Source organism: Ammospiza caudacuta, chromosome Z (assembly GCF_027887145.1).
Source record: "Ammospiza caudacuta isolate bAmmCau1 chromosome Z, bAmmCau1.pri, whole genome shotgun sequence".
NCBI classification, from domain to species: Eukaryota; Metazoa; Chordata; class Aves; order Passeriformes; family Passerellidae; genus Ammospiza; species Ammospiza caudacuta.
In genome coordinates this window covers 34,152,311-34,175,560 of record NC_080632.1, presented here as the reverse complement: position 1 = coordinate 34,175,560, position 23,250 = coordinate 34,152,311, and the positions used below count along the sequence as shown (strand labels likewise).

At 37.9% G+C, this 23,250-nt stretch overlaps 1 protein-coding gene across 3 annotated transcripts in view; it reads right to left on the bottom strand.

Moving 5' to 3' along the window:
* Positions 1-23,250, bottom strand: part of PRUNE2 (prune homolog 2 with BCH domain) — a 102,573-nt gene that overhangs the window by 48,372 nt on the left and 30,951 nt on the right. For 2 of the 3 annotated variants that reach the window (XM_058823614.1, XM_058823612.1), the window contains exons 5-6: positions 7,544-7,702; positions 96-6,588 (exon numbers count right to left, since the gene is read on the bottom strand). In XM_058823614.1, the coding sequence (XP_058679597.1) occupies positions 96-6,588; positions 7,544-7,702 (6,652 nt within the window). Of the gene's footprint in view, positions 1-95; positions 6,589-7,543; positions 7,703-23,250 lie in introns of those variants that run through there. The other variant, XM_058823615.1, reaches the window with a different exon arrangement.

The window sequence follows — 23,250 nt, the reverse complement described above, 5'->3', positions numbered from 1 at the left end:
TCACTTCACTCAAAGCCTCCTCCTCTTAGGCTTCATAGAAATACTTCCTCCTTTCTCTGTTGTATGTATTTGCCCTGGAAAGCAGATTTTCTTACCATCACATGATCTTCTATCTCCACCTTGTGGTGACTCAGGATCGGTTGTTTCTTTTTCAGATTTTCCTATCAAGAAATCAGAATGTGGGGGAGTTACTTCAGCCAGGGAGAGCGATAGTACTGAGGTGCGATTTTCCTCAAGACACTCTGTGGATATCTCAGACACCTTATGTTCAGTCATCAGGATGCCCTCTCCACCTTCCAGAGGAGCCGGCAGTGGCAATTGTTTTTCCAAAGAAACACGGTCGTAAAATGGCTGCTGTAACAAGAGCTCACCGTTTGCATTCTCACTGCTGCCAGAGGGTTCAGCATCGAAAGATGCAGAGGATGGAGGAGTACACACCATTGGTGATTGGTCATTGGGTATCTCCTTAAGCACAGGAACATAATTTTCTATTACAGCTTCATATTCTTTTGCTGTGTCATCAAACAGCTCATTATTTGAATCAGATTCATCACCTTCATTACCACCAGGTAGAAAGGACTTGGGAAAGAGTGTCCGTTCATCCTCTGACTTCCCTTCTGCTGCCTCACTGCCTAGCAGTGTCAGTATGTTCATTCCACCACACGTGCCTCCTAGGCCATTAGTCACTGAGGCGTCCCTTATACTATGTTCTATCCCTGTGTCAGAGTCATCCACACATTCTTCTGACCTATCTAGCTCAACACCAGTTATTGCTGTATGATCAATACCAGAATATTTTACAACTTCACCCAAGGCACTAATTTCTATTAAGCTTTGTTCTTCCCTGTCAGGTTGACTGAAATCCATGGGAAGCAAAGGCATTTGAGAGGTCCCTATTTGAGCTGTATCAGTTGGTGCTCCTTGATGGCTTGCATTAGTGAAACTTCCATGGAACATGTCTTTCACATCTAAGGATGTCACTTTTGTAACTTCACTGGCAATTTCAGTTGACTCAACAGGGTCAAAAACCAGCTTATTTTCTAGACTGTATTCTTCTGGAATTGCAAATTCAGGAGGCTCCTGAGGATTAGAAGAGATAAGCTGATAGAATTCACTGGCCTTTACTGGCTCATAGTCCTGGGGGCTACCGTTTTCAGAGTGCATCTCATTCTGCATTACTAACTGACACTTCGAGTCAAAATCTGCCTCTTTATTCACATTTGATTTTGTATGAATTGGCTGACTGTCTTTGTCTTCAGGCTCCACTGCAGCCTGAGAAGATGGGATAGAGGCATGCTTAACTCCATATTCCTGGCACACATCAGGACTGCTTGATGACTCTGAACCATTGTCTTGGTCACAGTGACTTAAAATATCAGGATTTTCACCATCTGATTTCAAAGTGACAATCTCCTCAGCATTAGTCCACAGGTCAGGTTCCACTGAAAACTGCTGATTACTTCTTTGTGTGTTATCCTGTAAAATATCTGGGATAAGTGCAGTTTGGGGAACAAATATATTCCATTCTGGGCTTGACTTTTCTGCCATTTCAAAAGATAAGTCTTCTACAGTGAAAGCACCTGGCATGGAGTTGTGCACTTCTACTCTTTCACACTTGTCTTCCTGCTGTTCTTGAGGAGTGAGACTTGCATTTTCCTCATTGTCTTTTGGTAGATCCAGTACAGTGATTACTTCAACTGGTATAGCTTGTTCCTCATCTGAAAAAGAGTTTTGTGGAGTCAGTTGATTTTCCTGATCTGTAGAAAACAACTGCTCTATCAACTCCCTTTCTTTTTTATCCAGTGTGAAAGAATCAAATCGATTGAACTGTGAAGTGTCTTCATTTATCTGACCATCAGGACTATTGATAGATTGTACTAGTCTTTCGTTTTCTTTTTCATCAGCGTACAGGGGGGCAGGTAGATTTTCATCATTACTTGTATCTGTGAAATGTGCTTCTGTTAGTTCTTCATCTTGTGAAGGTGAGCCACAGGAGTACTCTTTACTATTTCCTAGATGATTTGTTACAGAGTGACGTGAACCAGAATACTGATCTTCCAATTGCTTTTCTTCACAAGGTTGTGAACTCCACCAATCTGAACTGTTATCTAGAAAATCAGATGTTCCTACTGTGGATTTTGGATTAGTTCTTGAATCAGCTTCCAATGACATACTCCACCTATCTACAGCTTTTGAAGAATGCTCTTCTTTATCGCCAGCAGCAGAAGTCAATGCAGGATCTTCATTCACTTGATACAAATATGAGTCTTCCCCACTATCTGCTTTTTCATTGAAACTACTCACCTGAGTTACTTCATCAAGTGTTTCACAGGGGCCAGTAGTAGGTTCAGTATGATCAATAAAGCCAACAGACCCATCCTCCTGCAATACCTTTTCGGCTTCAATTGTTTCAGAATTTTCACTGAAGGTGCTTACAAGGACGTTCTCTCCCACCTTAGTTTTTGCACCTAAACTGTCTTCATTAGCTTCAGGACTCGTTGCAATGGACTGGTCATAATCCTCTTCATTTTCAGCTGCTTTGTGCTGTTTGTTTTCACACACTGAATCTTCATTAATCAGTTCTGGACATGCCTCTGAATTCTCTGAATCCTCATTTACGTCAGGACTTGATAAAGAAGATACAGTATCATCATCTACATGGGCATTCCAAAAATCTAAGCTTTTAGGAACTTTGTTCTCTTCACCACTTGTTTCAAATCCTTCTTCATATTCATTCCCAAATTCCTGCTTTTTAAAGGAATCCGCAAGATTTTTATTATTTTTCATCTCCCACACATCCCTGCTTCTTTCATGATGACTAGCAACTGGAAGATCTCCCCACACATTCACAGATGTATCACTTAAGTCAGGACTTGTTCCACTTGAGTGTGTATAGTAATTTATTGAATTACTCCACATATTATCTTCTTCCAAATAGCTTTTGATCTGTATATCTTTTGAAAGACTGCTTGTGGTATTTGCTATTTCAAGGACTTCGCTTGCCTCAGGACTTGTTCCAGGAGACTGCAAATCTTCACATGGCTGTGAATCCCAAGCAGTTTGGGGAAAATTGTCATTAAGCACTGCAAATGGTTCTCCACAAAGATTAGTAGCAGGTTCTACATTTTCAGAGTTTTCATTTCTCCCAGAAGCTATTTCAAGTGAAAATGAATTTTCCACCACAGACACATGTGTAATATCCGGAACACTAACAAATCCAGAAGGATTTTTCTTAAACTCATCTGTGAAAGAATTTTCATTGGTCTTCATCAGTTCTAAGCTATTTTTAAAAGATAGTAAATCAGAATTACAAATGTCTGGAAGGTTAGGAGTCACTTCATGTAAGCATTCTTGCCCTTCTCCCAGAGGTTCTTGTGATTTATCCATCAAAGGAATTGATATGGCTTGGCCACTACTATTATTTCCAGAGTCATTCCAGACACCTGAGCTTCCAGGTATTTTAGCAGAATTATTCTCAGGATTATCACTACCCTTATCAGAACTTTGAGAAGTACTTTCCATCTTGGGACTTGCTGCATCCTCTGTCACTGTAGCCTCTTTTCCAGCTTCCTCAGAAAGCAACTGTGACATTTCACTATAATTGTAATTTTGTGGTAAGAGGTCATCCAAAAATTCATAATCTCTGCCTCCTTCAGAAATACTTGAAGATTCTAAACTGTTCTGCAACATGTCCCTTCTCTCTTCCTGGTTAACTGGTTTACTTTGATTGGAAAATGACACATTCTCTGTGATTAATACTTCCAAACTAACACTATTTCTCTGTTTTTCTGGGGAGGTGGCAACTTCAGTTGTTGGTCCATTTTCTTCCAAATCTCTTTTACCTGAAGATTCATTGCCCTCTTGCACTGGTTTATTACAAATGTCATCAATCATCTGCTGCCCACTTGTCACATGTGTTCTCTTACATTCTTCTCCTTCCTTAGCGATGACAGTGGCATTATCCCAGCTTTCCTCACAACCCTGCTCACTCTGTAAACCCCACGAGTCCAGCTGGTGCACGGAATCCTGAACACCCAGCTCTTCATCAATACTGGCAGTGGTTTGTGCTGCATTCTTACTAAGTATCTCACTCCCTAAGTCATATATGTTCAGATCCAAACCATTCTCATTTTCCGAAGTTGGCGCAGAGGTGTTTGTGTCTTCTACAGGAACACTGCCCACTGCTTCTGCCTCGTCAGCTGCTCTCTGTCCAGTATTTAATTCATTCCGTGATGGCGATAAGTCATTCACTGTTTGATTATATGCCGGTATTACTCTTTTGCTTTCAGATACAGGAAAGTTATTTTCACTGCTACATGTTTCAGTTGAAAAACATAGATCAGCTGTTTGTTCTGAATAAGGGCAAGGTTTAGCAGAAGCAGAAAGAACTGGCATTTCAGAATTTCTTTCTTTTAACTGGGTGATATTATTTAGGGGAGTGTTCCAGATATCTGTACTTCTAGTGTTTGAAAAAGGCATATTGTTAGGAGATAACGGTTCCTTAGTTGATTTCTCAAGTACTTTTGACTCAGCCAAGTTTGTGTTCATGAATTTACCAGTAACCGCTCCTTCATCAAAATCCTTGTCCTCATTTTCTCTTTCATCTTCCACATATGTAGGTGATATATATGAATCAGATGTTGAATAATTGGTGTCTGGTGGAGAAACAACTAAATCTTCCGCTATATTTGATGAACTAAGATCCGAGTTTTTATATAAGAAGGTGTCCTCCCAGGGCACCACTACTTCTGTTACTTCTTTTCTGATGTTTTTATCATACATATTCCAGGTATCTATATTTTCAAATTGTTTTCGTTTATGTTTAGGATCACCAAATAAAGCTTTTTCCTCCATGTTTGGCTTGGCATTATTTTGCATATTGTTGAAAACAAAAGTTCTATTTTCAGATTTTCCATGATCTTCTATTGAATAATACCTTCCTTTATCCCAGACTTCTGGATTTTCAATTTCATTGTCCACTGTGATTTCTGAAGAATCTGATAAACCTGTTTTTGATACAGCCCATTCCTCAGGAATATTCACTGATTTTAACTCTCTATCTAGTTTGGGCATGTTCCATACATCTTCTGAGGATTTACCAGCATTTCCTTCATCAAACTCAGTCCAGATTTTGTAAGAGCCTCCAGCTAGCTGCCTACCTTGTCCTTCACCGCTACACCATGCATCTGACATCACAGGTGTTGGTTGGCTGACCTTCCACAGGTCTGTAAAGGTCTCCACTTCTTGCTTTGTCTCATATAAAGAAGCAGTTTGCAAACATGAATGTTCACTGTTTTTCTCTTGATTCTCATGGTTCCAATTATCTTCTTTAAACTGATTATCCCATAGACCTGCTTTCATATATTCCACTTGCTTTGGCTGTTTTTGGAGGAACACAGAATCTGAGGCTCTTCTATCAGTATGTTCTCGTAGCAAAGGACTTTCTTTAGAATCTTTCCATAAGACAGGACTCTGAAATACAGATTCCTGTTCACTTGAACTCCATGCATCAGCATTTCTGGAATCTAGATCAAAGCCATCCCACCAGCTGCCATATCTAACACGAGACGGAGAGTAATTTGTGCCCTCTATTTCATTAATTTTTTTTATGACATCTTGTGAGAAAATTAAAGGCTGCCCATTATCCAGTGGTGAAGTATCTACAAGACTATTCATAGGAGTTGGTGGAATTTTTGAATCAGCAGATTTCAACGCTTCTGGTGAAGAAGAATCACCTTCAACAAAATCAATCAAACTTGAAGTTTTCTCACACATTCCTCCTGGATTCTCATCAAATTCAGCCAGATTGTCTTCCTCAATTTTTGTCGTGAGTAAGTCAGTTGAATACTTTACTGTAGCATTTTCTAAGAGGTTTGTCTCATCAAGTTTTTTCTTCAGAGTGAGCTGATGCCCTTCTGAGGAATCACTATTGAGAAAATAGTCATCTGCTGGGGAACAATCCACAGAACGAGAAGATGACTCAGATGGAGCTGTAACCATGGGCGCTAGATCAAAATTGAAAAGATCAAAATTATCACTATTGCTTCCTGACTGAGACTTTTGCTCTTCAGCTACTGCTCCTTCAGGAATAGGGCTGTAGGAATCAAAGCCAGGCAGAAGACTGTGATGTGAAGCAGCCCCTTCTGCAACAGGGCTGTCATCACTAAGAAAAACAGAACTCTCCTTGGAAGACCGGCTGCTTCTAATGGTAGCCAAGCCACTGTCTGGACTTACAAGGTCTACATTAACATCAATGTGGGCTTGCACAGATCCATTTAGATCTTGAGGATTTTCTATAAAATTGGCAGAACTGGGCTGTGGTTCTACATCAGAACCATATAACTCCATAATACCAGAAGATCCTTGTGAAAGTGGAGCACTTCCAGCAACAGCTTCAGTAGAAGAAGTTCTACTGTTTGATACCATTTCTGGTTGCCTTCTATTTATAACTTCCTTAATTAGAAGAAAAATTTGATCGCAGGTCACCGAAGAATTTTCTTGATGATAAATGAGAATTTGGTCACATTCACATTCTAGAGGATTCAGCTCCAAACAAGGATTCTGACATTCTTCTAATTCACAGCAGATCTGTTGAAAAATGGGTTATTTCAGAAGTCACTACAGTGGACATAAGGCACATATTGACTACTTCATCATGTAATACAGCCATACCTATCTCTTCCTATTAACATATTGCTTGGCCATTTCACTGTAGCATCCTTATTACAATCCCCAAATAGATGATGCATTACAAAAGAGGATCAAGACAAAATATTTGCTGTAAGATTGGTCAGAAATTATACCACTTGACTTTTTGGTTCACTTCTGGTTAGAAAATCCAAATAAAATGTTTGGCTGTTTCCTTGAGAAATCTGAGTAAAATTCATGCAATTAATTTGTGAATGTACTTCTAGAATGGGGTAATTATATTAATAAAATAAATAAATGCATTTATATTGGCCTTGAAAACCATGGAATCACTTAGCCTCCCAAAAATCATATGTTTTCAAGACTGACAAAAAGGTTCAGAAAGTTGCCGCTGAGATAGTCTCTTCCATCTGGGGATAAATATAGTTTTTAAAAATGGAAAGCATCTAGCTCTGGAAAAATGTACACAATAATAATAATTTGTTTTGATTTCAGAGTTTGAATTCTTTAGGAATAACATATACATATATGAGTTCTGGTCTTTACCACTTACAAGGTGTTTGCTTATCACTCATTGCCAAAGACACATTTGTGTACAAACCCAAGTCAAAACTGGGGGAAAAACCATTATAACTGAATTGAAAATTCTTGCCCTTTCAGTATTTCTCATAACCTTTTTCTATTAGCTTGGTCTGAAGCAATAATAAATACCACAATCTTTCATTCTCTTACCATATAAATAATGCAGCCATTTCAAATAGCTGCTAAGTTGCTGGTCAACTGTTGCTATGTTTTGAAGTCACTTAATTAATCAACATCTTGATATAGACTACTTAAAAAAACCGCAACATTTTTTTTCCAGGAAAAACATTTGATTCTTTTTCCAGGTACTTACTTGATTGCCTAGCTCTACATTTTCCGAGTATACTGCTACTTGTTGTTTTGTTTGCTTCTGATCTGACAAGCAGTTGGCCAAAATGACAAGTACATCAAACCCATATTTATCTATGAATGCTTTCAGATCACCAATGAGACTCCTGTGTAATATGCAGTCCTGAAAAACATTAAAAAATTAAAAGAAATGTCAGCAACTTTTCTGGTTCTTTTCATCCAAATATGTTGTAAAAATAGCTGTAAATGTTAAAAAGCATCAGCAGGTCTAACAAGCAAGAAAAATCCATTTCACTCATCAAAATAACCATGTACCTAATAAAAATCAAGAACCAGTCCCATAGCACAGTAATGGAAGAACACTAGCATACTAAATGCAGGTTTTGCCTTCCTAAAGGAGGCACCTTCTGCTGGTGAAACATAATTCTTACTTCTTCCTGCTACCCGGTTTTGCAACATTAATTAAAAGCACTCCAAGCTCTAGTGTATACCCATGATAAAGAAACTGGGCAAAGGGAGTAGGTGACTCGCATGGATGAGCATGGAACTTCCACTAAAACTCAGACTCAAGAAAGAAATATATGCAACGTGGAAGAAGGGACAGGCCACACACGGAAGGACTCCAGGAACATCGAGTTGCAGGGATACAATAAGGAAGGCCAAGACCCACTTGCAACTGAGTCTGGCAAGGGACATCAAGGACAGCAATAATGGCTTCTACAATTTTATCAGCAGCAAAAGAAAGATTAGGCAAAATGCAGGGCCGCTGCAGAATCAGATGGATGTTCTGGTGACGGAAGACACAGAGAAGGTAAAATTACTGAATGTCTTCTTTGCTTGTCTTTACTGTTGAGACCAGCCCTCAAGAGTCCCAGACTTCAGCAGTAAGAGAGGAAGGCTGGAGAAAGGAAGGCCTCCCCTTGGCTGTCAAGGGTTGGGTTAGAGATCAGCTAGGCAGACTTAACACCTTAAATTCATGGAATCCATCCACAGGTGATGAGAGAGCCTGGCAGATGTCCATTTGCTGCTTTCCATCATCTCTGAAAAATCATGGAGAATGGGAGAATTGCCTGATGATTCAAGGAAGGCCAATGTCACTCTTGTCTTCAAAAATGACACAGAGACGTGGGAAACTACCAGCCAGCCAGCCAGCCAGCCTGCCTCACCTCAGTTCCTGGAAAGGTGATGGAACAGATCATTCTGGAGACCATCAAAAAGCATACAGAAGACAAGGTCATCAGGAACACAGGAACAGTAAGGATGGATTCGCTGAAAGCAAACCAGATTGGATAGATAGATAATCTGATAGACCTCTGTGATGGCATGGCAGGATGGGTCGACAATAGGAGAGCAGTGGATGTTGCCTACCTCAGCTTCAGCAAGGGTTTTTTTTTTCCTGTAACATCCTCAGAGGTAAGCTCAGGACATGCGGGTTAGAGGAATGGACAGTGAGGTGGATCAGGAACTGGCTGAAGGCAGAGCTCAAACAGTCATGATCAGTGCAGCAGAGTCCAGCAGGAGGCCTGCAGTCAGTGGTATTGCCAAAGGATCAGTACTGGGACCAATCCTACTCAACTTGTTTATCAGTGACCTGGAGGAAGGGATCAAAGGCACCCTCAGCAGGTTTGCTGGTGACTCCAAACTGGGGGCAGTGGCTGATCCACCTGAAAGCTCTGCTGCCATTCAATGGGACCTTGATCAGCTGGAGGGTTGGGCAGAGAGAAACCTGGTGAGGCTCAACAAGGGCAAGTGCCAGGTCCTGCACCTGGGCAGGAACAGCCCCAAGTGCCAGCACAGCCTGGGCTGACCTCCTACAGAGCAGCTCTGTGGAAAAGGACCTGGGACTCCTGGTGCATCACAAGCTGCCCATGAGCCACCAGTGCCCCTGTGGCCAGGAGGGCCAATGTCATCCTGGGCTGCATTGGCAAGAGTGTGGCCAGCAGGTCAGGGAGGTGATCCTCCCCCTCCACTCAGCCCTGGTGAGGCCATTCCTGGAGTGCTGTGTCCAGTTCTGGGCTCCTCAGCACAAGGGAGACAAGGAGCTACTGGAGAGGGTCCAGTGGAGAGCCACAAGGATGATCAGGGGTCTGGAGCTTCTCTCTCATGAGGAGACACTCTGGGAGCTGGGATTGTTTGGTCTGGAGAAGACTGAGAGGGGATCTCACCTAAACATAGAAATATCTCAAAGGTGGGTGTCAGGAGGATGGTGCCAGACTCTTTCCAGTGGTGCCCAGAAACAAGAGAAGGAGCAATGGCCATAAACTGAAACACAGGAAGTTTCACCTCAAAAAGAGGAAGAATTTCTTTACACTGAGGGTGGCAGAGCACTGAACAGCTGCTGGGGAGGCTGTGGAGCCTCCCTACCTGGAGACATTAAAAGCCCGCCTGCACATGTTCCTGTGTCACCTGCTCTCGGTGACCCTGCTGTGGCAGGGGGCTTGGACTGGATGATCTTGAGAGGTCCTCTCCAACCTAAACAATTCTGTGATTCTGTTATACTGGTCTATTGCTATTTCTTGAATAAAACCCAGGTTTTTGTTAGAAAAATAAATACTTAATGAAATTTGTCATGCCAATATTTCATCTAAAAAAACCAAACATTAAAACAATAGTATTGAGAAGCAAAATTCACAAGCTAATTTAATTTTGCAGTCCTTCATATGTATCCATGATGATGTTACCCTACTGCAACTGCAACAGATCCCCTTGTTCCTGCTCTTTGAATTGTGCAAATATAAAAAAAAAAAAAAAAATACACACACACACAAGTAAGAACTGAGGCAAAGTATTTTTATATTCCTTGTATCAAAAAAGTTGTCTTCTTTCACACACACCCCCACCAAATACACAGGAGGTAAACTTTTGTGTTTCCTATTCTCATTAATACTTGGACTAGCCCACTTACATAGGACTTGAAACATAAACCATACATCACCTTTCTCAGCTGAGAACATAATGCACAAAGTATAAATATCTTTTTTCAGCTCTCATTTCTGATAACTAGTGCTCAACAAAGACGTAGAAATTTCAATTTCTCCTTTATGTTTCTGCTGTTTGTATTAAAATAATTTTTTGTCATCTTCTAGCCAAGACTTCTTTTGATGCTGCCAAGCTACACTGGCCTTGAATAAACAGCAGTTCATCATGAACACGGCACAAGTGTATGTGCAGACTGGCACGTTATTCTCCTGCATCGGTCTCTTACCTAATAATTACTGTTTTGATTACAAATATATAAACACAATTTATTAATCTACTCAACTGTGTCCACAAAATGCATCACCCTCCAAGTTAAACTTATAAAGAAAAATCTTGTTTGTCAAATGCTTTGGAAGTAGATTTCTTTCTGCAACTAGAGATTAAGTTTCCCGTTGATGTTTGGATAGCACCTTAAAATGAAGTTTATGTGAAATTCACACAGATTAATGCACCAACAGTCAGCTGCCAGTTTATTGGTGGACATTCATATGTGAAATCTGAATAGAGAGTTATGATGAGGAATTATTCTGAAAAAGCTTTGAATATCTAAACCAGTAAAATCTTGTGAAGACACAAGTACTGGGTAGATTAGAAACAGTTCCAAAATGTCCTTGAGCATGGAAAAGTCACTTCAATTATCCCATTACTAACTGCAGCTGGAACAATTAAAATCGATTCAAATAAAAAAAATCTGAACTACAGCAGATTCAAAACCATCTAAAAATTCCTGATAACTCACCTAAACAATGTTAGTTTATTCTTTTAAAGTAGTACCAGCAACAAAGTTCAGATACTCCCTTCCCAGGCATTCAAACATTCAAGTAAATAATGACAGTTGCAAACAAGTCTTAAAAACTACAAAGGCCATATACTGAAAGACATGATAGATATATGGACTCTCCTATGAATTTTATAACCTAAATTACCAAGAACTTATTACAAATGCTTACAGAAAATGAAAAATTTCTTTCAGAAATGAAAAACTGCAAGTAATTTCAACAGTTAAGCTAGTACATCCCAAATTAATTACATCCATTTAAAATATGCTTTTGATTAATAAGTATAGCCTGAGATATACTGACATAGCTAAACAATGACAAAGGTCAGTTAACTGGTCATTTTTATATTCTTCTTTTCTTGTACTAACATGTGCTGGCTGAAGTATTAGGTAATATTCACATAGTATACAGCAGATAAACAGTGTACATAAATATTGTTAGCTGTTATAATGTTGTTATAATGCCCTCTAAGTATCTTATAAACAAAAAAATGAATTGTTAGCATACTTGAAATATATGTACTTGAAATAAACAGAATCTAGTAGTACATATATTTTGCATAGTTAACAGCAGTGTAACTACTGGAGTAATTTAGTGTCATAACACGTAATAAAATGGTTCTTTTGTCTAACGCACATAAATAGCTTCTGCTGTAACACAGCAATATAATGTGCATTCTAAAATTTAAAAATATTTTTTGTATCAGTTAGGTGAGCAGAATGAGAAAGTTGAAGAAATCCAAAGACTTTTGAAGGAATTTTGAACATGAACTATTTAGTAATTATGTATTTTTGTTGAGAAATACCATTTTATGTAAGTTCTATACTGTTGGGAAATTTCTTTCTCGGAAACTGTATTTTCATTCTTGATTCTCAAGAATTTCTTTTTAAGTTTAACAGATAATGTAACTATAAACATGGATGATCCTTTAAAAGAGGCAAAATATCAAAGAAATATCTGAAGAGAATCTTAACTTCTCTGTCTCTTGCAACACTGATTCATGAAATCAACAGCCAATTACCCAAGTGATCACTGCAAGTGTACATTACACACACTTCTGACTCTTCTAAGCTAACTGTGTCAATATTAACCTGACCAAATTAAGAACAAACTGTCTCTTTTGTTCTTCACACTTCTCACATGGGGAGCACAATATGGCTTTTGTCAGAGGTGCTCCATCATTTTGGCTCAAGGAAACTGTCAGTACAGTTTGGGATTCGTTATTCATGGGCAGATACCCTGATGAGTCTAATGAAGCCTTTCTGCTGACAACTCATTTGCTAAAAATACCCAACCATCACAAAATATAAATGAGGAATATCGTATCCCATTACAATTTTCACAACTGATGCAATTATCACAATACAGAAGTCATACATACTGCTACTGCATTCTCTTAATATTTCATGGTCGGGACTTCTGCATTCCAGTTTATTTCTATGTGATCACTGATAAAACTTTATGACATATTTAAATTGCAATATAATAGGGTAAACACCAAAGATACAGCACACACGCAGAGCTAACAGGCTGTGTGCCATTTGTTGTAAATCCAGCTAATTACTAGAAGCCCCCTCCTTTTAAAAAAAAAAATTTAAAAGAAAGACAAAAGAGTGCAGAAAAATACTCCATTTTTCATAAGGTTTTCAGGTAAAGGTCAGTAAAAACTGAAAGAACAGTATAAACAGTATGATGTATACCTCACTCCAGAAAAACAAACAATCATATTTTTTGTTTTATCTCTTTTTTTTCTTCTATCAACACCGCTGGTAAAAATGCTCTATTAAAAATCCCTACCTTCTCTGTAAGGAAAGACTGTATTTTTCTATCATGCATTTCAATGTACCAAATAGCAGCTCTTCTGCACAATCTTCTGGAAAGAACAAAAACAGGAGCAAAATCTGCTTTCCTTGTGTCAACAGTTTCCAAAGCCAAAAAAGGTATTAGGTCCTAAACTAAAGAGTAGAAGAATGGGCATCTTTGAGCCTTGTTATCTTGCTCTATGACTGACTACCTAAGTGACACATTCACCTTTAGGTATTCCAAACTTAAGTTGGAATGAATTTGAACTGGAAATACTATAGCATTGTGGAAAGCTCATATTGAATAATGCAATGAGTGCCTATTTAGCACTCACATCCCTTAGTACTGATGATGGCTGTGTTTTTACAGTCTATTTCATTAAAGGCAGAGTAATTAAAAAAAAAAAAAAGAAAAAAAGAAAGCAAAGAAAAAATAGTAATTCCTCTTTAATAAAAAAAAATTAGTAAGCTTTGTTCAATTAAAGTATGTTTAGACAGGTTCATAATGGAAAGAGTGTCTTTTCTACAGCATTGGTGCATTTCATCATAGTATCCTAGAAAAGATCCATTCTTTATGAATTCAGATTGCAGCTAAACAGGTTTTACTTGCATTTGATACAGGCACAAATTCTGTATATTCAAATTCAGGCTTGTCCATTTTAACCTGTGTTTAAGTAGAACTTACAAAGACTCACATGGTTTTTGTGCATTTAGCACAGCACATGATTTCTGGGCAAGACTGTGAAATCTCAATTCATTCATAAAACCTGAGGTAGAAAAATTTTGCTTAGGTGTACTGCCAAACTGCAGTTTCATTATTCCCCATTTACAGAACTAGCTGAGACAACTCTGAATTTAGCACCTGGGGTACAGCATCTTACAGTATCCTAAAATACATTCTGATATACATGTAACATAAGGATATCATCACGGCCCATTTGGCTTAAAACATTCTTCCTAGAGTTGGAATACCTACCTTCAGTGTCTATCACTGCCACACACCTAAGGAACACAATTTCTTATCCATAAGCAAGGCAGCCCCCCATAAGTGCTGAGGTGTAAAACCAAGTATGAAATACAACAGTGAAAAATGCTCCCCGGCGTCAGTGGGGTTTGTGCACACGTACTCAAAATACATGGCAGCTCAGAAGGGCTGGAGATGAAGCCCTGTTAAGGCACTGCCACTACTGCACAACATAAACATTGAGTGCACTAGCCTAAAGACATTAACAAACAGAGGTAACAGTCTGCACACTCCTGTGTATCTAATCATAGTATTAGAGTGCTGGGACCTCATTATCTAGAAGAAAAAAAAGTTTTGCAGCAGTACAGGAGTCAGAGAATATCAAAGTACATCATGCAGTCTTGTGTAGAGATGAAAGTACTCATTTATTTCCATCTCTAAAGGAAGAAATTCAAAGTGCTTGTAATTTGTCTCATTATTAGTGGATGTTTTCTGTAATAGGAAAACCGTGACTGATAAAGATAAAGCTTCCAGTTTTCTGGTAGTTAAAGGGTAAGTAGTTTCGACTTGCTAAAAATGCAAAGTAAATTAAAATATATAGAAGTAATTTTCAAGTTTAACAGCTTAAATGACACCTTCCTTTTCAATCTGTCTTTAAAACTCTACCTCTGTAAAACAAGTGAAGGGACCAATGAGAAAACTTACAATCATAGCAGTATGACTTCTGGTCCAACTACATAAGTATAGAGAAATGTACTCCCTCCAGATAATTTTAAAGGTTGAAGAAAACATGATTTTTTTTTTTTTGGTGAAAGTACATGGAGAGGAAAGTCTTTTATTTTTAAACCACAAGTATACAAAGCCTAAAAGTAAAGGCAACTGCTTATGCACCATACTTATAAGGAAGGACTCCTCACAGAAAATATGCACGAAATATGTACAAAATTAAAATAAATATCTCCACACTGAAGTATAGCATAGTTTATACAATCTAATAATTATTTGCCTCAAAAATTTAGAGGAGAAAAAGAAGCATTATTTTTTATTGATCAATAAGCTATGTGGACATAGCCTGTAATACACTTTTTTTATTCTCCTTTATATTATTCTGTTTTCTGATTCTAGGTTAAGAACTTGCATCTTATTTTTCCATAGCTTGTAAATCAATTAAAAAATACTGAAAAAGACACAACCTATCACTTCAGTTACAAGGTTCATTTAGTCACATACAATATTTGATTTCACTGTTGACTGATTAGCAAGGGGTAACAAGCAAAAGGCTGAATAGACAGAGTGATGAATTAAAACATAAGAAACATCACAACTATACATATACTGACCAGGAGCTGTCTCTTTTAGCCAGCTAAGTCTCAGGTGTAAGGTTATACATAATAATTCATACCTTACAAAATAATCCCCATGCAAACATGATAATGCAAAAACACATTTCTGGCTGTCAAGAAAATTTCTGGCAAAATTAATCAACCATTCATCCATTCAGGCTCTTTGCATATCCTTTTGTCAAGGAGGGAATACTAAGAGATTTCTTTCCTCTTTCACGCGCTCATTGCAATGGTTTGTAAAATCCATCAAGCCTGAGTTGATTTATTGAACTGTCTCTTAGCTCAGCAGTGTAACTATAGCAAATGAACTGGTAACTTCTTAAAAAACAGCAGTGATTCAACAATATCTGGTTTATTTGACTCCTTCTAACTTCAGATTAGCAATTTCTTAAAGGCACTAACTTGCATTATTTAGTACTTCCAGCTGCAATTTTATACCAACACAATTTTGTTTGTACTGCCCCACATTTTTAATATTATGTTTTGACATTTGACAAAAGCATTTTTGATTTATAACTGATGTAAGACTCTACCTAAATCTTCACATCTTCATGCCAGCTAGTATGCTTCTATTGCTACTCAGTAAAGCTTTCAAATTTAAATATAATACTGCTGTGTACTATTATGTGAGCCATCTCCCTCATTAGGCTATGAATACTGAAAACTAATTACCCCCACCTATTTCTTTAATTACACAGACAACTTTGCATGCATACTCAACTGTTTTTGTATTTATTTATTCCCATCCCTAGTAATGAGAATTGTTATAAAAAGTAGTTAAGGCACAAAAGACAGAGATATGCCAAGCCATTTGAAGCACATGGATTTTATTGCTACGCATCGTCCATTGAACCCCATGAAGCACATTTATCACTCACCAGCTTTGCATTTTTCTTCATAAAGATATATGACCTTTGCCTATTAGATTTCATTAGCAGGGCACCATACAAGGCTCGTCTGCAGATGACAGGATAGAAAGCTAAACAACCTCGCCTGAAGGATTTGTGAGAACAAGCCCATCTTCAATCTTTGTCCCTGGGAGGCACTTCTAACACCTGCCAACCACAGCACTATCATCAGAAAAACATTTAGAGATTTATCTTCAGGCTGGTGATTATAAGAGATAATTTGTTTGGAGTATGGATAAAGTTGGTCTAGCATAAACAAACTACAAGCTCAAATTATACGACGAACCTCATTAACTATTGATTTAACCACTGCAAATCCATGAACAAATGTTGTATCAAAATGTTAATTCTTCATGAAAATATAATAAAAAACAAAATGCCAAGGCAGGATGGCAGGCTATTTTCAGTGCACTTTTAATGTTTGCAGCTTAAACTGGAAATGGAGATTTGCTTTTTTTATAACATGGACAAGACTATACTATAGTGATTTTCTCTTAACATGGAGTTTTGTCTGGCAAGAAGTGCTAGATCTTTTCAGTTACTGCCACTATAGAGGGATGAAGGAGTGTTTTCTCTCCAGCTTTCAGGAACACTTCTTTTGTTTTGAGACAGCAAGACTAGATGAACCATTAGAAACACCTTCAATAGCAAGAAGATAGAAGTATTATAAATGGATGCCATCACAGCCAGACAGACTGAAAATTATATATTCATTGATACTTTCTATATTACAGATATCACACATATCCTATGTTCCACAACAGGAAAGGCCTTTCTCCTAATCTTTGAAAATTATTTAAACTCAAGCTTAAAATAAACTCTCAGTCTTCAGCCAATAGTATATTTAAAAATAATACAGCTGCATTATTCCTGAGGTCTATTTTTGAGGGGGAAAAGTTGGGGCTTTTCCTTCTTTCGTAATACAGCGGCATTCAGGCCTGTCCCCTCTTTGGTAACAGAGAGAAAAAATGCTGTCAGACTTCCTGCTGTAATCCAAAGAGAAGAGCCACAAAATATTTCCACCTGATGTTGGTGGAATATGGCCTAGGAGAATTCCACTGCACCAGCTCTGACAGCAACACAATTCGTTAATATGCCCATCCTGAGAGCTCATTTGTGCAGAGAAGGTAGAAGGAAACAAGCAGACCTCTTACACTCCAGCAGTCTAAACAAATAATTCAGTGTGACTTGCACTTAATAACAAAATATCAGTACTTTTAACACTATTATTACTGTAGAAACAGCAGACATCCTTTGAAAGGAACTCAAAAACTTTCAGGTAAAACATTCAAAATAAGAAGAAATTGTGAAAATATTTTCATGGGATGACATTATCTCTCATTACTAATAGCCTCTGGACAGGAATGGTATTGATTGCAAAATTATTAGTTTATCAGTAAAAAAACTAAGGCAAAATGGCATAATCTCCTGGGGAAGACAGTGTTCCTGACCCACCAACATAGCCATTCAAAGTTACATGGCAATTTTAGCTTTTCCTTTTACTTTTTACCTGTTTTTTCCCTTGTCAACTCACAATGTTACTTCAGGAATAAACCATAGTTATTTAACTATTAAAGCCATTTCACTCCATATATATAGACAAGAAAATGATGCTGCAAGATAATTGATAAAAAATGTTAAAAATCAGCTGATAACACATCTAAAGAGCCATTTGTGCAGAATTCAGTTACATCACTTCTAATATATTCTAAGTTGTTAATATGTCATTTTTTGATTGTTTCATCAAATTTCAGTAGTCAGTGAAGTTTTCTTTTTCATCTAGCTACATCTTTGCCTTTCTAAAGCAGCTGTTTGATTCCTCACAGTCTTTTGACTGCAAATAATTTTTCTCAAAAAATTTACTTCTTTCATTAATGCTCTTGACTCCAAAATACTATTTTCTCCTACAGGTTTTCTTCCTCCAGTGCTGAAAATTCTTGACTTACATAATTTTTGCTTTTGCTATTACTTGTCATGAACACTCTTGTTCCCACTTTCAACTTCTCCTTCCTATTACCCCAAATCTCTCTAGATGCAAAATACAGTTTCACACTGAGGTACAATGCTCTTTAATTACATTTCAGTCTTTTTTATACATTTATCCTTTGGTTCACAACAAATGCTCCCTTTCTGCACCACAGATCCACATTTTGAAAAACAGTTTCCCTTCATATGGGAAAATTCAAACAGTAATTATTATCTTTAGATGTTCAATTTGCAAGCCTGAACAAAAAGGCCTATTCAGAATTTCACAAACTAAAAGTTAATGGAAATCCTCTCACTGACTTCACAGGATTTGGCACATGCCACATGTAAGAATTCTCCCAATCATATCCGTGGTGATATTCATAATATTGCATAGGAACTCAAATTTAGCAAAAGGCCCTTCTTGGAAGTAAAAGTTCCCTGCTAAAAATTTAATTTAGAAATGCATTTTCAATTATTTTGATTAAGTCACTTTTGCACTGTATACTAAATCACTGGCACTTTGGTTGACCACCCATAGTGTCAATATGGAGCAACTGTCTGGAATACAACTGAAGACAAAAAAGAATTCTTCATTCAGTTTATCTCCCTGCTGTGGGAAGCTGAACACCTTCCTCCAAAATACATGAACAAACAAGGATCAATGTATTCCCAGTGCAATTGGCTTTAGCCTCATCTGCAGTGAGCCTAACTAGGAACTAGAAATTGAACAGAGATGGTCAAAGGCTGTACACCAAACTTTTCCACCCCCAAAAAATTCCAGACAAGAGTAGCAATTCAGTTTCTTCTAATTAATTTAAGTTTCCTATGGATTCTTCTAATAAGCACTTACAGTTATGCAAACAAAATGCCTTTAGCAACTCGTTTGTTAAACAGTCAGCTCCTTCAGAAGAGAAAACAGTCATTACCAACAGAAGCAAAACAGGATAAAACAAAGTTTTTTGCTGATGCCTGCCAGGCGACTCACACTTGTTTACCCAAGGATGAAGTTAGCTGTGGCACGCTTGTCTCTGTTTTACAGTAACTAAGAGGACAGCTTTGCTACTGAGATGGTTCTATTTCCTGAGAACCAAGTACAAGCTTTCTGTAAGGCTGCTTTTGGAACTACAGAACCAAGTTCTCCAACATACATGTTTTCTTCAGGTTGTATCCTTCAGGAAGGTATTCTTTGCTCTCTCACTAGACAAACAGAAGTGAAAAATGAGATGCAAAGCAAAAGAGTACCCTAAAATTTACCTGAAGTAACCACTCAGAGACACAAGACTGCTCTGGGGATTCTGGCATGTAAATCCAGTTAAACAATCACCCAAAAGAACTGGAATACATTTCATATTGTTCTAGTTCTACTTGATACTTACATGAAATACTCAATGTTTAAAAGGAATTTTATGACTAGGAGTTTGTCAAAAAATAAAAAGGTTTTTTTGCCGATGAACAATAACACGGGGATTTTGTTTGGGTCAGTAAACAAAAATGTGCTTTAAGCTTTAATATTACAGGAAAAGTGGCATGCAAAATCATTTTGTTCCAATACGTTCAGCAGCCAGGTCAATTAATTTCCATAATCTTCGGCTGTATCAGTACCGCCCCTGCAGCATAACACAAGTCTCAAATGGGCTTTACCAACTTACTGGCAATCACACCATGTGCACTAGTGACTCCAGCTAGCACAACTGGCTCTGCTCGCACCATTACAGCCTTCTTCCATTAACTTAAATCTTGAGCCAAGACTAAACATGTGCTTACTCTCTGCATCATGACTGCAATCACTCATGGAGACTGAATCATCTTTCTAACACACTAGTAGGTACTTCTCAGCAATAACGTATTATCAGGACCATGTAGTAGATGCTAAGTAATAAGGAAAAGGCTCTTCTAACAACACTAAGAGAGTGCATCATTTAATAGTGTATCTGCTACATTAATATAGTTTTAGTCCCTTGCAACTGTGTTAAGAGTAAACAGCAGTAACACAGACCTACAGCTCCCTAAGGGAACATACCAGTATCATAACGCTTAAAAAAGACATAACTTAAAACATCCAAATTGCAAGACACAATGGTCCAGACCTAAAAGAACATAAAAGGCATGGTCTTAACCTCTCTTTATCGTGAATCACAAGCCCTGATGTTTCTCCGTTAAACAAAAGGAACTGACCATAGTCCTGCTGTATTCTTCACGAGAATAATCTTTTTACATGTAATGTGTGGTTTACCTTCACCACTATGCATCCACCAGGAAGAAGACGGAGAGTAACGACAGGAAAGAGTACAAGACACAGAATTCTTTGCCAGATCTTTTAGCAAACAGCTGCTCACAGGTATCAGGGAAGACAGAGAGGATACGATAAAGAAATGGAGAACAGATATAAGGAGAAGGACAAAAACAGGGTACCCTTTAATTTGGCTCATGAGTTGATACCAAAATAATACTCGTAGAGAATTCTCTGTTAGGTAGAGTTCATTGAGTAAACATTGAAAAATACAAGGTAGAGGAAGAAACAGGAAAGCAAATATGTACAATAGCAAGTATTACGCAATCTGAGTATGAGCATTACCAATGAAGGGAGCAGAAAAGAAATCTTGATTAAAAGACATTTAGACCTGATTTAATCTTCCTTTTTCACCCACCAGATGGTGCCCTTGCAGCATCCACGAACAAGCTAAGTCAATCTCTACTTCTGTCTACAGTCACCGACAGGTCATTCCCTGTGTTCTCATACCTGGTTCTGAAGGGACAGTTTAGCTGTATCCCTGACACTTGAACTGTTCTTAAAAGAGGAGACTTTTCAGATAGTTCTTGGCATACATATTTTTCAAAATCTCATTAGAAGTCTGACTAATTTTAGTAGCAGCATGATCTACAGGCCATACCTACCCCTATGACAGCTGGTATCCGCTGTGGTGTATGGATCTGTGAGCAGGAGAATGACAGTTTGGCATCAATTAGGAGAGCACACAAACTCTTAGAAAGCACTGGAGATTTATTTTGTTGCCTGAAACATGGTTTCTAATCTGGAAATACTTCATCTCTGCAGAGCTGTGTGTTTCTCCCACAGTGATGGAGAAAGCTTTGCATCTGTTCAGGTTAATGTGCTCCTGTTTCTCTGCTGACATCTAAATTCAAGGATACACAGCATTCTTCAAAGCTTGATTGGCACACAGAAGTAAAAAGTGTACTCAGTGTTAATCTCCTAGTCTATTATTACTGTCTTTCATAATCTACATATATTTTACAAAATTCTTTAGTAAGAAAGGCTGTCAGAGCAAATGATGCATCAAATTCAAACAGGCCATCAAGATTGCTAATGGATTTTAATAGCAGCTATTACAGCATAATGGTATTTTCCCAACAGCTGTTTGTTTATAAAATTTTCAGTTTACAAGACCTTTATGTCCAATCCCAGGAGACATCCGTCAATTCATTTATAATCATTTGGTTCAACCTACATGTAAATGCTGTCTTATTTGCACTGGGTGTGATTGTATATGTGTAGAAGACACGAGCAACTACCACAGCAATGAAAATGCTGGGGAACTTCACAAACTAAACTAATCAGTGTGTGCCTTTTGACCTTAGCAGCAAATTAAAGTGCTTTACATGTTTCTTTCTTCCCACTCCTGAACAGCTCATTGCAACTAAGGAAGAGCTGCCTGGATTACAGCCTATTTTATGTCCCAAACTGACACATGATTATTTGTTTAGTTCCATGTAGCTGCAGCTGTTAAAGATTTTAGAACATAGCACATAACTGGGCATAACTGGAGCAACTGGCCAGCAAACAATGGCTCAATGTGGCCTGCAGAAGTGGCAGAGAAGCATTAGAGGAAAAGTATCTTGACAGGCTTACAAAGCTTGATCTGATCTGGAAAACCTATCAGACACAACACCCATAAAAGCATGACTAAGATTTTTTCCCAGGTTTCTGATGATTTGGTTTGGTTTGGTATCCTGGGGGCACTTTTTGGTTGGTTTGTCGGGGTACTTCAGTGTACAAGTACATATTTTTTGGTATCTACTAGACACAAAATCAAGGAAATTTGGACCCTGGCATGCTCTTTCTATTGAGTCATATTCAGAGACGAACTGTGTGAAATCAGTGGGATTGAAAAAAATTATTCAGAAGATAACTAAAAATGGGAGCTAATTATGAACTGAGGAAAGAAAAATTGATAAATTTATTGAATGAGATTTTTTGATGCTGCACACTTAGAGATGGCTGTCTGTCCAGCTCTCTTCATGATTCTCAAGCTGCCTATGTAATATAAATTTCTGAGTAAGAGTTAATACTGAAATCTGGATAAATGCCTTTAGTATGTTTACTAATGGGTAAGATTTTTCTAGAAACATCTAGAAGTAAATAATTTTGCTTCCATGGTGTTAGCAAATACCCTACTAACAACAAGCAACTGAAAATTTTTAAGGATATAGGACAAGACAGAAAGACACACACTTCACCTTAAACACTGCCCTCTTTAAACAGCAGATGGCTCTAATTTTCCACAAAAGAAGGCTACAACTAAAATTTTCAGCCAGGACTCTCATTTCTGTCATACAGGAATAGAGGAGTTATTAGGCTGCAAACAGGATATGGATAAACAAGCTGTTAGGTGGGTGCTATTTGTGAGCAGCGTTAGGTAGCCACCCTACAAACCAGCAGTCTTCATCCATACAACAAGTACTGTCCTGGGTAATTAGCTTATAGTAAATGTCAATTACAGCAGGCTCTGTAGATTCAGATTCTACATCTGTGCCTGCTCTGTAGTCTGATATGCACTTAAACATCTCAAGCAACAAGTGAAATTAGTAAAAGAAGAATGTTTTTTTTTCTTGGAATGCCTTGACATTTATGGTGCTTTACGTGAGATGCACCATCCTTTCCTCCTAGTCATTTCAATACCATACCATGACTCACCATTATTATTCGGTTTACTCTGGTTTTTCACATCC